General features: G+C 40.6%; 2 protein-coding genes across 2 annotated transcripts in view; one reads left to right on the top strand and one right to left on the bottom strand.

The window, feature by feature from the left end:
• The window catches only part of adarb1b (adenosine deaminase RNA specific B1b), a 196,974-nt gene extending 186,180 nt beyond the window's left edge, over positions 1-10,794 (bottom strand). Inside the window, exon 1 of the mRNA XM_079517556.1 lies at positions 10,696-10,794. The gene's annotated coding sequence lies outside the window, so the exon portion shown is untranslated. The remainder of the gene's footprint in view (positions 1-10,695) is intronic.
• Positions 723-14,453, top strand: LOC306934910 (uncharacterized protein). The gene is made up of 11 exons (XM_079517720.1): positions 723-921; positions 1,711-1,871; positions 2,562-2,772; positions 3,128-3,228; positions 5,156-5,280; positions 10,673-10,839; positions 11,376-11,536; positions 11,935-12,151; positions 12,876-12,979; positions 13,284-13,421; positions 14,191-14,453. The coding sequence occupies exons 1-11, from the start codon at positions 811-813 to the stop codon at positions 14,282-14,284; spliced, it is 1,590 nt and encodes a 529-aa protein (XP_079373846.1). The 5' UTR covers positions 723-810; the 3' UTR covers positions 14,285-14,453.
• Positions 14,454-16,211: the final 1,758 nt, after the last annotated feature.

The following is a 16,211-nucleotide window of genomic DNA, read 5'->3' on the forward strand; positions in this document are numbered from 1 at the left end:
TCCTTGTGGATAAACCATGCCAATTTGCCATTAGACAAAAAGGGTGTCACTAGTCACTATTACAGTAGTGCTCAATTCAAAGCACCAAGTCAAACTATTATAACAGTATTAGGCACTGTCGCATATTTAATATTGAAACTTGCTTAAATGTCATATATGTACAGTATTTCTTCTCAGAAAGAGACAATGTTAATCCACATTAACTGCATTGGCTCCAAGGCCATGAATATTAAAAGTTTGTATTATTTAAAAATTATGGTTGGATTCACACTGTGTAGCCTATAGGTCAGATTTGTATTGTAGGCAGCCCTTTAAAGTTTACAGGCCTCATCTTTACAATGGTGTTTATAAACAGACAAAAACTTGTAGAATAAACGTGCGTTTCTATTTAGAATCTAATAAATGCTGTTTTAGGATTATATATTTTTATTTTTTAACTGTTCCTGAGAATGCAACCTAACATGCTTGGTTTCCTTATCTATTCCATGAAATGATTAACAGAGCATACCGTATACTATGATTATACTACTGGAGAACATTGACTACCCAGTGACCTGCATTATGGACTAAGTCACGTAGCAGCGTAGACATAACTGGATCTTCCCAAACCCTATAAGGAGAAGGCACTTCAGATAGTCGGCCAACAGTTAAATAAGAAGAAGCACAGTGGCAGAAGAGGGACAACAGCATACAGTGCAAGAGAAGTTACATTATAGACGTTTAGAGAAAAAAGAAATAAATAAACAGGACTAGACAAAATCATCAAGGAAGGAAGGAACGGACAGAACAGAACGGAGCAAAAACAGTAACATGACCCATCGTCTGTTTGAGGGAAAGCAACATGCTTTGCTTTACCAGAAGTTTCGCTTTGTGCCCCCTGATGAGGTCAAGCACATTATCCTACAATACCTGGACAAGAAGGTATAGTACGGTAGTATGTCATAAACAAAGGGACTATATGCTGAAATGACTTAAGACACGAGTATAGACAAATCCACAAAGGTGCCCTGTAGGCTAGCTGTATGCAATCAATGCTGCGGTGCACAGTTTGACACAGCAGCATTGATTGATTGCATACAGCTGGCCTACTAGGCATAGGGCACCGCTCCGTGGATTCTAGGCCAGGCACGGTTTCTCCCCCTTGAGGGGCACCAAAGGTCTCAGGGGACACGTGTGGCGTGAGGCCTCGTCATGGAGGCAGTCCGACATTTTGAACACAAAATAATATCTTGCATTTTTGGCCCTGGGTGATTTTTGTTTTTTAAAATAGCCAAATCTTCTCTACAGTTTCTGCAGTTTCAAAGACTGCGGAAATAGTTAAGGATAGCTGCGGAAATCTACAAGCTAACAAGGCACCACAATTGCCATGCATTGTGCAATTGTAGGTCTGCTGTATTCACTATTTGTCGTATGATAAGTAGCCTATAGACAAATCCGTGCAGGCTGCAAACATAGCTGCGGTGTCACATTGACGCAGCCGATTCGTCTATATATAGAGGTTAAGTGGAACATGTTCGAAAAACACAACGTTGTGTGTGTGTGTAGTGTATGTGTGTGTGTGCGTGCGTGCGCGTGCAGCACATGTTTTATGTACAAAACATTGTTTTATACTGTATGTGCAGCTATATGAAAAGTATTATTCTGCACAAAAATAAAAAGGCAAATACTTGGTTCATCACAATGATATTCATATTTTCTACTCCACTTAAGAAAGGACAGCCCCATGTGTTAGCGGTGGACCTGGGCTGTGGAACCGGTCAGAATTCTCGCCTGCTGGCGCCGTTCTTTCAGGAAGTAGTGGGTCTGGACATCAGCAAATGCCAACTGGATGAGGCCAGGGCTGTGCCCGGGTATCCCAATATTACATACAGGTAGGACTGTGTCAGTGTCAGACTGTGTACACGTACAGTATGTGTGTTTATGTTATGTATTTGCCACATAGATCATCCATAATGTGCTTATAGCAAAATGCTTACAGTAAGTGCACCGGATTTCTGTTATCTCATGCCATGCTTCAGCAAACTGACGGCTGTCGGGTGGAAACTGTTCCTTAGCCTGGTGGTGCTGCTCTTGATACTGCGTGCGGTAGGCCCCTTTGCCCTCTCCGCGGGCGTTGTGAAGGGGTGAACACTTTGTGAATTGGGTGGTGTTTGTCCTTTATGATGCGTTGGGCTTCGGCTACACATCGTACACGATTCTGCCTATTACTGCCGTGTCGTCTGCGTACTTTATGAGGTCATGTGTGGCTGTGCAGTCATACGTGTATAGGGAGTAGAGGAGAGGGCTCAGCACGCATCTCTGGGGTGCTCCAGTGTTGAGGGTCAGGGGATCAGACAGGCTTGACGGGAAGTCTTGTATCCATTTGTGCATGCTTGGGTGTAGCTCTAGATCTCGGAGCTTTATGTCAAGTTTCGCTGGAACTGTTACATGAATTAACCCAACTTTATTTGTTTCATTCTGGGGTCTGGGGTTTTGTATGAAGCTCATGACATAAAATCTGAATCTTTATGTCTCTGTGTAGATCCTGGATATAAGTTTGACTCTTTTGCCTCCATCTGCAGGGAGGGGACAGCCGAGGTACTACCATTTCCTGACAGTTCTGTAGATTTGCTGACAGCGGCCTCAGCGGCCCACTGGTTTGGCCAGAAGCAGTTCCTGGCTGAGGCCAGTCGGGTTCTAAAGCCTCGAGGCTGCATGGCCTTGCTTGGCTTCAGCCAGGAGAGACTCCACTATGGGGAGTGTGGAGACAAACTCACTAACATCTACTGTGATGTGGGTTCAATTTAGAATCAAACTCATACTATAATTAAACTATAATGCACTCTAATAGCTCTATTATTAGCTCTATTAGCTTAGAGTACAGCAGTGGGGAAATGTTATTGAGTACATTAGTGAGTACAACAAATTGATGCATGTTCTCTACAGTAAAATATTTCCCCCACCATTTAAAAAAAATCTAAAATTCTTCAATACTGAAAATCAACATAACACATTATTATTATTAATACAAGTTACACTAGTGCTACAATTGATATCATTATTTATTATTATTAATAATAATAATAAATAATTAATTAATTAAAGATGAATTAATTAAACATATTGGCTCTATTTTCTACCCGTTTAGGTGAAGGAGTCTTTGGCACCATACACTAACAGCCGGGTAACTGTTAACGACAATAAACTGGAAGAGATGTTCAGTGCAATTCCATTCCCTGACAAAGAGAGGTAAGTACCACACTACCAATTACCACACAAATACAACAAGAGGTAACTACCACACTACCAATTACCACACAAATACAAAGAGAGGTAAGTACCACACTACCAATTACCACACAAATACAAAGAGAGGTAACTACCACACTACCAATTACCACACAAATACAAAGAGAGGTAACTACGGTAAACTACCACACTACCAATTACCACACAAATACAAAGAGAGGTAAGTACCACACTACCAATTACTACACAAATACAAAGAGAGGTAACTACCACACTACCAATTACCACACAAATACAAAGAGAGGTAACTACCACACTACCAATTACCACACAAATACAAAGAGAGGTAACTACGGTAAACTACCACACTACCAATTACTACACAAATACAAAGAGAGGTAACTACCACACTACCAATTACTACACAAATACAAAGAGAGGTAACTACCACACTACCAATTACTACACAAATACAAAGAGAGGCAACTACCACACTACCAATTACTACACAAATACAAAGAGAGGTAACTACCACACTACCAATTACCACACAAATACAAAGAGAGGTAACTACCACACTACCAATTACCACACAAATACAAAGAGAGGTAACTACGGTAAACTACCACACTACCAATTACTACACAAATACAAAGAGAGGTAACTACCACACTACCAATTACTACACAAATACAAAGAGAGGTAACTACCACACTACCAATTACTACACAAATACAAAGAGAGGTAACTACCACACTACCAATTACCACACAAATACAAAGAGAGGTAACTACGGTAAACTACCACACTACCAATTACTACACAAATACAAAGAGAGGTAACTACCACACTACCAATTACTACACAAATACAAAGAGAGGTAACTACCACACTACCAATTACTACACAAATACAAAGAGAGGCAACTACCACACTACCAATTACTACACAAATACAAAGAGAGGTAACTACCACACTACCAATTACCACACAAATACAAAGAGAGGTAACTACCACACTACCAATTACCACACAAATACAAAGAGAGGTAACTACGGTAAACTACCACACTACCAATTACTACACAAATACAAAGAGAGGTAACTACCACACTACCAATTACTACACAAATACAAAGAGAGGTAACTACCACACTACCAATTACTACACAAATACAAAGAGAGGTAACTACCACACTACCAATTACTACACAAATACAAAGAGAGGTAACTACCACACTACCAATTACTACACAAATACAAAGAGAGGTAACTACCACACTACCAATTACCACACAAATACAAAGAGAGGTAACTACCACACTACCAATTACTACACAAATACAAAGAGAGGTAACTACCACACTACCAATTACTACACAAATACAAAGAGAGGTAACCACATTAAATGTGTGTTCACACCGACGTGATTATTTTGAGCGATTCAGTAAATAAGTATTGTAAAGAAGGAAGCAACGTCAAGGAATATTCATGAGCCTTTTAAATGTTTGTTTTTTTGTGGCTTTTGCCTTTATTTTATATTTTTTATGGAGGGACAGACAGTAGGCTGACAGGAAATGGGGAGAGAGATGGGGGGAAGACATGCAGTAAAGGCCGTCGGGATCGGGAGTCGAACCCGCGGATTACCAGCCAAGGTGCCTGGACCATTGAGCCATGGCCCAGGCCATTCATGAGCCTTTTCACCTAGAACAACCTGTGCGAAGTGATCCTCGCAAGTTGAACTCAAACGAGATACATTATTATGAAACCGTCATTAGACCAGAAAACCACTATACTGGTCTATCATTGTACATTCTACTTTACCATACAGTACATACAAGAACGTACGGTACCTGCTGTAGACATCTATATGGTGTGCGTGCACGCTCGCGTGTGGGTGTGTGTGTGTACGTGTGCGTCCCCCTCAGGGTTGAGTCCATCCAGGTGAGCTGTTCCATCTCTGTGAGAACCCTGGTGGGTTTTATGGAGTCCTGGTCCCTGTTCCAAACCTACAGGAGGCAAGACAACCAGGCAGCTGATGCCCTCTCTCACAGTATTCAAGACAGGTCAAACACACTCGCACACGTGCACATACACTGTAAACTGTGTGTTTAAAGGAGTTATTATATCCAATAACAAGTGGTACAGGTGAAATATTACATAACATCCAGCTCCGACCATGCGTGCTGGATCTTAGGCTAAAACGCTTATTTTGATCGCTCGGAAATTATATATATTTTTGAGTGGTGCAAACCACTCCAATAACCAGCTTTGTCTGTATGTGTCTATGTATGTGTGTACCTGTACCTGTGTGTACCTGTACCTGGGGCCACGTGCATGGTTGCTATGGTTAGTGTGTGACGTCAATGCTGAGTTGCACCACTCAGCACCATCAGACTCTTGAACGCCTAGGCTGAACCCCCCCCCCCCCGATGGACTATATAGTGAACGCACAGGTTGCATACAGTAAATATTTAGATTTTTAATTATTAGTACTTATAGAACAGATTTTTAATATATTATGCTTTTAGGTAGTCTCTCTTAAAAGTTGTTTTTATGATCTTTTATATAGTAACTGTGTTTGTGTGTACTGTGATTTCTGTTGTCTTTACCACTGCACAAAATAAGTTTCCGAAAGGAAAAATAAAGTTATTTGAAGTTGAAGTTCACACGGGTGTGATGTTTTCTACACATCTGTCTTTCATAATGACCAAAGTCACTGCAGTGTTTTGTCCCAAAGGGGCCTCTGTAAAAGGCGAACGAGCTCAAGACCCAGCACGCATGCTCGGAGCTGCGGTCCGCCGTAATTGTTTTCACCTCTACCACTGGTCTGGATTTCTCCTTTAACCACATGAATCCTACATACTTAATTAACCATACTAGGTCTGCTCCTTTTCCCCCCTCTACACTGCAGAGTTGTGAGCTTGTAGATTGGATATTTTAGCCGAATGTTCTGTTCCCCACAATAGGAATGCTAGGCTTCATATGGTTTATGTAACTCAGAGAACATCCAAATGTAATCAAAGGGACCCATACAAATTACATTTGCACACTCTCAGAGTTACAAATCGATAAATTAATACATACTATATACCAAATACAAATAAATACCAAATAGGTTTTTTCTAATTGGAAATAATAATTACTTTTTTCCAGGTTGCTGAGGGAGATGGGAGTAACATGTCCAGACACCGAAATCAAGCTGTTCATGGAGTACTTCTGCATTCTGGCATCAAAACCACAATGATAAACACTGACATACTGTAGATTGGGTGCTTGTTCACATGTTTCTGTATGTAGCTGTATGTAACCGTTTTCACCCTCAATATTCCTGTTCACGTGTAACTTTTCTCTTATTTTCAGTGTCTTCTTTCTGTCTGTAATTTCACACACTCCAATTAAATAACTCAATCAACTGACAAAATATATTTGAATAACCCTAACAATCCCTATAGTTTATATTGTCTTAAATGAGATGAGAATCATAATAATCTGGATGGCTGTATGGAACAGCACTGCCTCTGGTGGGACTCAGACTGGCAGCCTAAAGTCAACATAAATCAGATTTTTGAGTGGTGCAACCACTCCTATAGAGACAGCTATATGTGTCCCTGGCTGGGTCTGTCTGTCTATCCGTGTTCCTGTGGGTCTGGAACTTCCGGGGACCCCCCGGGGACCCCCACACGGAGTTGCACCACTCACTTCACACGGGTGTGATTTTTGTTTCAGATTTGGAGTTGGATTGGATTTGCGCAGTCTGAACAAAGCTATGGAAACTGACAGTTTCCATGTGTTTATTTATGTATTTTTTTGCTACAAAACAATGTTACTCCTTCCCGTTGAACATTGGTGAACTTTGACCGGGCATTAACCAATAGGAAAGAAGCACCGTCACGGACCCATTAGCCTCGGAGACCGCTACTGACCCACTGACCAAAGTCATTTTGCTGGTATATTTCTTTCAGTTATGGCTACACATCTGAGTTTTTAAATATCAGCAAGGGGGTCCCTCAAGGATCGATCCTAGCCCCGATTCTATTCACACTTTTTATAAATGATTTTAGCAGTGGAGTTACAAAGTGCATTACATCTTTACACGGACGACACTGTCATCTATTCAGTCGCCCCCTCAGTTGATTTAGCTTTTCAAAACCTACAATCAGATTTTCACAGAATTCAACAGGCCCTTTAATCTTAAACTTCTATTAAATCCTGGAAAAAACAAAATTCAAGGTCTTTTCTAGAAAACCAAATGCCACCCAAACCATTTTTAACATAACAACTAGAGAGGGGACTCCTATTGAAAGAGTCTCAAACTATAAATATCTGGGCATATGGATAGACAACAAACTGTAATTTAAAAGCCACATTTCACAACTCATCACTAAACTGAAACAAAAACTAGCATTCCTCTATCGAAACAAAGCTTGCTTTAATTCAAACAATAGGAAGCAATTGATTCAAAGCACAATTTGATCAGTTATCGACTATGGCGATATTATCTACATGCATGCAGCTCCGTCGTCACTAAAACCACTCGACACAATCTACCACTCTGCCCTTCGGTTTTTAACTGGAGATGGGTTCCTCACCACCCTGGGCAAGACCTACGCTGAAAAGACTATCAGCGGAAGTTGCGGGATTTTAGCGGAAGTATTGCCCAAGGAAATGACGTTGATGCTTTACAAATCAGTTTACATTCTCCGCGAATGAAACAAGTGTTGTGATTGGTCGGGAAAATATCGTATCCGGGGGAAATACATCTGACTGATGTTCCGGAGGATACATCCACCCGATAGCTTCTCTGCCTTACGTTGTGACCAGGCTCTTCTTTTCGCAGAAAAGTAAGCCTGGGACCGAGGCTAGTTCCTCACCCATCACTGTAGGCTGTATGAAAAGGATGCTTGGCCTTCATTGGCTAAGAGATGAGAACAGCACTGCACTGTGCATCGTGTTAGCTATACAAAGCCTACAAAGTGCACATAATGTTAGCTCACAGTTATGTGCTTATGGTGGTGGTGGTGGTGTGGTGGTTGTAGCTCTTATTAAAATGTCTGCTATTCACCCTGAACTGACAAAAGCAGTCATTTAAAATGCATAATTGTGTCTACAAATGTTGTACAGTTGATATACCTAGCCGCAATTTGCAACTCTAGATTTTTTTAATAATGGGATGAATCTAGAGTTGCAATACCCTCCATTGACTCCCCACTCATCCAATTTGGTTTGCGATCTGCTTGTCTTAAACAACGTTAAACTCACCAACATTGCAGCTGTAGTCCAAGCTTGAATTATCCTCTTTCAATCTGCCGAGCTTGTTTTTCATAAAAATCCACCGTAGACATGTTATGTGCTACTTTCTGTCAAGAAATTCTGTGCAGGTGATTCTTTTTCTAAGTGCTGGAGTTTGGAAGCACTCGTCGTATGTCACTGAACGGCCCTGCGTACCACCCGTTTCGAATTTGCACATAATGCAAGAGGCAGCAGCGCGACCCGTTAACAAAAACGAGTGCTTCCAAACTGCAACACGAAAAAGAATCACCTGCAGAGGATGTCTTGACAGAAAGTAACTCATAACATCTCTACGGTGGATTTTTATGAAAAACAAGCTCGGCAGATTGAAAGAGGATAATTCAAGCTTGGACTACAGCTGCAATGTTGGTGAGTTTAACGTTGTTTAAGACAAGCAGATCGCAAACCAAATTGGATGAGTGGGGAGTCAATGGAGGGTATTGCAACTCTAGATTCATCCCATTATAAAAAAATCTAGCGTTGCAAATTGCGGCTAAATTGATACCCTGCTGGCAGCCTTAATTATCTGTTGAGATGTCACATAACTGAATAATAGATTGTATATGATTGAGGTCAATACTCATGTGTCCCTAATTGCTTGGACAATTCACTGCAAGTATGGCTTTGAAAAGTGAGAATTCATGTGTCATAATGTTACCCGCTATAATAATCAACACTCCAAGGTATAATAGAAAAATATACAATCTTCATTAGCTTTTAGTACAAATAAGGAATTTCAATAAAACTTTGTTTTATTCCAAATTCATTTAAAATCTGAAGTGAGCAATGGCATACATTATCATTTCCCCAAATGCTACCCAAAAGAACCAGCTTGCTTGTGCTCCACTCTGTTGGCTGCAGGATTAGAGAGGTGAATCAAATTGGTGAAATCACACTATAACAGTCAGCACCTTACACTTGACCTTTAGGGGCAGCGGTGGTTTGACAAACAAACAAACAATGAACAGATAGAAATGTGGTCAAACCAGCTGCAGCTCCGCACTCTACTTATCACCTAGCTCTGGTCCATAGCTCTAATGCGTTGCGCATTAGAGCTATGGACCAGAGCTACTTATCACCATAAGTCTAAATCCAGGAGGCCAAACCATGCTCACTTGCAGCCAGCTGATTTGTGCCATGATACTCAAACTACAAACGGTATCAAGAAAAAGGAACAGCGGTCAAGGGTCAAACCTAGGCCGCTCACTCCACATGACCCATGTGACTGTAAGGTTGCATGCAGTGACTTACTTGGTTCACAATTGCCATACTTTCTCAACTGCATCTGTACAATCCCATATCCAGTTTGCATGCACAATCCCTGAAGAGACAACACGCCTCTCTACAACACATTCATGAATGGTACACCACTTGTCAAGTTGGCATTCAAACAAACCTACTGTGTTGTGAGGACCCACAGATTGGTAATCTCCTGCCTGCCTGTTCAGAAAGGCCTTAAATACCTGTGTACTTATGACTCACATTTATCTCTGCTTCCCTCTAGGGGCTAGAGTAACAAAGCTTGTTAAACCATTATTGCTCTTGCATGGGCAAAAAACAGACTAGGCCTATACATTTACAGAGTTTTGCATAGTTTCCTATGTTGTTTTATGTTATAGTAGGCTACTGTAGTACACACACGTAAACAAGTGATTCTTTCCAATTTCAGAACACAGAATCAGAATGAGCTTTCCATTCATTAACCGCACAATAGGCCACTCTGCTGGCCCTTTCACATAACCTCCCCCTCCAGGCTGATCTCTCATTAACAGGCACACTGTGCCCCACTGCCCCTGTTTTGTGGGGGATCTAGTGGGGAGAGAGAGAGAGAGAGAGAGAGAGAGAGAGAGAGAGAGACTCAAAGAGTGCAAATCCCTTTCACAGTAATCCCCTTCACTGTTTCATGGAATACCACCAAATCAGCGAAAAGGAGGAGAGTGTTTTACAATACACAAATAATGTGTTTACATCTAAACATTATGTTTAGTCTAATAGTGTAAGGACCAGACTAGAGTCTATAGCAAAGCTTATTGTTAATCTGTAATAAAATCAAGTTGACCTTATTTTAGTTTAATTTCACTGAACTCGTTTTAGGGGGGGAAAAGCTATAGAACTGTGCTTGGCCTGCCGAGGCTGAATCACAAATTGAGCAGACCGACACAGCGAAGTCACTGACCATCAAGTTGCAGCAACAGTAGCATCAACCTCCATGGCTCATCGTCTGTTTGAAGGCAAGGACCATGCTGCTTCCTACTGGAAGTATAGGATCTGTCCATCAGATCAGCTCATTCAACAGGTGCTGGACTTCCTGGATAGACAGGTAAGGGACGTTTTAAGTGAGGCAAACTACTAAAATCCATTAACTTTTAACACCTTCAAATTCAGCACATATTCAATATTATTATTATATTATATTATATTATAAATCAAATAAATAAATAACAAACCGTATGAATGTTTTAGAAGCTTTATTACTACTCAATGTGTTACTTGTGTAATCGTGTTACCCACAACATTGATCATAATATAATATGTATTTCTATTTAATAGCCCATGCATGGCCCCATTTCATTGTGCCCCCACTGCCCCTACATGTTGCTGTTTCAACTTATTACAGGTCTACCATCCAAAGGGGTTGTGTGTGGGAAATTATCCATAATGTCCCACAAGTTATTCAGTCATTAAGTTACAATGGTAGTTAATTTGCTATGTTAATTTGCTTGTGCTATGGTTAAGATGGAAACAAAGAACTGATAGAATTTGTAAATTTGATTTGCCTTACTTTTTCTATTATTGTATGACATTGTAGAGTTTGATATATTGTGACTGGGGTTGATTTCATCTGTGCTTTCTCAGAAAGGTCGAACTTTTGATCTGGCTGTGGATGTGGGCTGTGGTTCAGGGCAGGGCACCACACTTCTTGCCAATCACTTTGCAGCTGTGCTGGGGACCGACGTGAGTCCTGCCCAGATAGAAGTGGCTTTGGAGCACACCAGCACCCCAAACATCACATATAAGTAAGCATGCATAAGGGTTACTGTATATAATGGCCAGGTAGTTATTGTATGAGCATACAGTACCTATTTACACGCACCTCAACAGCGGGTGCAGGGCCAATAAGGCAATACCACCTCACTTCCTGTAGCCTACTTTTATAGCTGTTCCTGGTACCTCACTTCCTGGAACTATTGCTAACATGCTTTTTCCCAACAGCTCCCCCTATGAGCAAACCTTGTCAACAGAAAACAAAACAAAACTTTTTTTCCCGTACACTATAGGAGGGGTTAAATATTCAAACATATTTAAAGGGTAAGAGCACTTTTATAGAGGTTTGGGTTGTATCGTTACCTTGCCATGATGTAACTCCAAATGTGGACAAGAAATAAAATATAATTGCTGACCTCTGACCTTTCAGACAGTGTGTAGCTGAGGACCTGCCATTGGGTGACAGCTCTGTGGATCTAGTAACAGCCATGTCATCCTTCCACTGGTTTGACCGGCCACGTTTCCTTCAAGAGGCCCACCGGGTCCTGAAGCCTGGCGGCTGCATAGCTTTGCTCAACTACACCATGGATATGGAGCTGAGTTACCCAGAGTGCTGCTCAACCAAACTCAACCAAGTCTGCAAAGAGGTATAATACAATATAAATGTACGTGAATAGCACTTTTCAAAAACAAGTTTACAAAGTGCTTCACAGATATAAAAACTACAAATATCAGGCAAGAAATAAGAATTCATAGAAGAGACAATGAAACAAAACAAAATAGAAAAGAGGAAAAACTCTACTTAAAGGCCATTAGGCCATTTATAAAAAAATAAATCATGTTTTCAAAAGAGGACACTAAGGTAGCTTGTGGGATTTTTAGTTTATTCCACAAATGTGGAGCTCAAATGACCAACTGCCTTCTGCAAGAAGTTTTGCCCACCAGGGGACCGAGAGCAACAGAATTGTCTGCAGATCTAAGAATACAGGGAGGGGTGTAAGGGGTGTGAAGTTCAGGAATGTAAGGGGCAAGGGTCATTCAGTGATTTAAAAGCAAACAATACAATTTTTAAATAAATTCAGAGTGCAGCGGGTAACCTGTGCCTTGAGAAACATAAATATTAAATGTGGTCCTATTTTCTAGTTCTTGCTAGAAGGAGTTGGAGGGAGCTGACGAAGGCATGAATGAGCATTTCTGCATCGCTGAATTAAATACATTATTTTGACATTATTCCTACATTTGTTAATTTCTTTTAGTACAAATTAAACAATTATGCCTGTTAAAGTATACTCATTAAATGCTCAACTACAGAGGTGTAAAACCAACCTTGCTAGAGCCAAACTGACTGTTTCTTTATGTTGTTTTCCTCAGTTTTATGATGCCCTGAGACCATACCGCAGTCCCCACCTTGGTCCTTGCTCTATTGGGCTCTATCGAGAGGCATATGACTCCCTCCCTTACCCTGAGAAGGAGTGGTTAGTGAAAACATGGTCTTAATCTTTTTCACACACATTCACATACTGTAAATTCATTCTTTACTGATCTAACGGTGTTCTTTTGCCTTGTCCTGTCAAGCATTCTTGCAAACAGAAATGGGTTATACTTTTTGCGATGAAAAATACATCTACAGAAGTAGATGCTGTTAGCTTGTTCAGAATATTTTACAGTTTTAATAGTTTTCATGGCACTTTCTGGATAAGAACATGAGCAAATGTTAAATTATAATTGTGATATGCGTATGCGTGCGTGCATGCACCCGTGTTTGTGTGTGTTTTTCAGGCAGGAGTGTACATTGGTGAAGAGGTCCATGCCTCTGTTGAGCTATATACGGATGATAGAATCTTTCTCTAGCTACCAGGCTCTGCAGAGAAAAGACCCACAGGAGGCCTGCATGCTGTCCATGGACATCACTCAGAGGTTATACTGTACTGTATATATATAGGTTTTCAAACTATTTCATGTCAAGGACCCTCAAATGTATGTATTTGGCCACAGACCCCCATCTGAATAAGATTGTGTATATAGGGACCCTTAAAATAGGACTTAAGTGTTTACAGCTGAGAATTTGTCAAGCTATTAGATGTTTAAAATCTGTCTAAATTAAACCGGGTTATAACTGGTCCAAAAGTGAAGGTTTTTAGCGGTCTAGGCTTAGATCAGACATTGAATTTCAACAGACAGTATATAAAAAACACGCTTAAAACACAGCTAAAATGCAGATGGTCTATTTATAGACGCTTAAAAAACTGCTAAAATATAGATAATATATAGGCTAGATGCTTAAAAAACACCTAATCAACTTATAAGCTAAGCCTAGACCACTAAAAAACATTCACTTTCAGGATGTCTATAGCCGACTATTACAGTACTCTTCCACATTTTTCTGCGGACCCCCTGGAACCCCCTCAAGGATCCACTTTGGAGAACCTCTGGTATATAGAACACACGCCTGCTTACTTGCACACTGTTTCTACATTATTTGTACATTTTGTATAGGCTGCACCTGCATTACTAATTCATTGATTATTAATAATTAATAATAATATTTTGACAAATATATCTCCTGGACTCACAGCATGCCTCATATTATTATTTTTTCTACAAAAGTTTTCATAAAGACCCTCTTAACCAAGATCTTGTAAAGGAAACAAGTAAAGGACTCATGGTCACGTCTGTCTTTCCGCAGGTTATTGTCAGTCATGGGGGTGACATCTTCAGACACAGAGGTGGTGGTGGGAGTGAGATATTTCTATCTTCTAGCCTGCAAGCCAAAGGAGTAACGAGTTCCGCAAACTCTCTGACATAGTTTGGGATAATACATTTAGATGTACACATTTTTTGTGTTTGGGCCCTATTTGTAACATGACTCCGCCAGATTGCGGTATAGTATTGGCGGTGGTGGCTCAGGGATAGAGTGGCTGGATGGTAACCACAAGGTCGCCAGTTCGAACCCGGGCTCCCCCAGAGTTAGTGTCGAAGTGTCCTTGAGCAAGACACTGAACCCATAATTGCTCCTGATGTGCTGGTTGGTGCCTTGCATGGTTTCCGCCGCCATCGGTGTATGAATGTGTGTGTGAATGGGTGAATATAATGCACAATCTATGTAAAGCGCCTTGGATAAAGGCGCTATATAAATGCACCATTTACCACCCTCCTGCCTCCTGCCTGATCGAAGTAGGCCTACATCGTCTCTGCCCGAGAGGGACCAGATGGGAGCAGGAGGAGGAACTCACTGCTGCTGCCATCTGGCGGAGTCAGGTTACCCTAATTGGGGGCCTTTTCGATATATAACATGATCTAACTAAATGTGCTGCATTGAAAAGTAACATTCAGTATGTGTTGCCTGAAACTGCCTGAATGTGGCCTTTGATGATGTCAGTATATTTCCAGATATATAGTAAAGTTAACTGAGTCAGACCTGCATGGTTTGGCGTTGTTCTCACCACTAGGGGCCAGTCTTTAATAATATATCAGAAGCATTCTGCAAGTATATCCTCTACCTGGCCTATATTACAACTCCAGCTTGGCTCTACAATATTTGCACTGTTTATTTGATACTAATGATAACTATGATGTATAAGCAGGTATAGTAGGCCTACTTATTCTTACACTTCAGTCTTATTATTAGTTGCTTAACTGTTTTATAATTACATTTTGTGAATTATTTGGGATGCATTTTAATACCAATTAAATCTATTCTGTGCCACAACTGATTTAGTAGCCTACTACATTATTCAGAAATAATCAAGTGAAGTTTGCAAAAAGGTGTGTGTTTTGGCACCTATACAAGGTTATAAGCAGTTTATAAGGCATTAGACATGGGTTGCAATAAGCTTCTGAACATTTATTCTATTGCTAGTTTTTTTTAATCTATTATGTTGTATGAATCAATCTTATACTGAGACTAAAAGACTAAGGTTTTTGATATACAGTTGACTAAGAATAGATTAAGACTAAACAATTTCAGAAGACTATAAGACTAAATGGTGTGTTATTCTTTTCTGGTAAAAAATAACATTGCATTAAGACTAAGAGGAGTTGGATTGGCCACACCCTCAGAAAACCTGCGACAAATATCACCCGACAAGCCCTGAAATGGAACCCCCAGGGGAAAAGGAAACGAGGTCGCCCCAGGAACAGCTGGAGAAGGAGCATCGAAGCAGAAATGGCAGAGAGTGGGCTCAACTGGGGAGATCGGCTAAAAGCCGAGTGAAATGGAGGACATTTGTCAACGGCCTATGCACCCTAGAGGAGCAAAGGTCTTAAGTCAAGTAAGTCATTAAGACTAAGACTAAAAGTCTAAGATTTTGATATTTAGTCCACTAAGACTAGACTAAGACAAAAACTATTACAGAAGACTAAATAGGACTATAAGACTAAATGGTGTGTTATTCAAAAGACCAAGCTAGACTACATCGAAATCTGCTGAACAAATTAACACTATATGGCTACAGAGTACAGACAGTGTCATTTTTATATGGAACAAAAGAGGCTGTAGATCCGCATTTACACACTAGAGAGCGCTATCCGACAGCTCTGATCCAGCCTATATTTTCTCCATTAACGCCAATTTGAAATGAAACCAAATCACTTGTATTATGAACACTTAACAAAATGTTCAGCTTGGATGATCCCTGTCGTTTAGTAGGCTATCATGTTGGCATTGGGATGGTGAGATGAGCTCTTAAATATCATGCATTTCAGGAG

The sequence above is a fragment of the Electrona antarctica genome, assembly GCF_951216825.1.
Source record: "Electrona antarctica genome assembly, chromosome: 13".
Lineage (NCBI taxonomy): Eukaryota > Metazoa > Chordata > Actinopteri > Myctophiformes > Myctophidae > Electrona > Electrona antarctica.

Excerpts from the sequence above, each read along its gene's own strand:
- LOC306934910 (XM_079517720.1), top strand. The coding sequence starts at position 811 with ATGACCCATCGTCTGTTTGAGGGAAAGCAACATGCTTTGCTTTACCAG. Across the intron at positions 1,872-2,561 it reads TATCCCAATATTACATACAG|GGAGGGGACAGCCGAGGTAC; the intron begins GTAGGACTGTGT and ends CTCCATCTGCAG. Across the intron at positions 2,773-3,127 it reads TCACTAACATCTACTGTGAT|GTGAAGGAGTCTTTGGCACC; the intron begins GTGGGTTCAATT and ends CTACCCGTTTAG.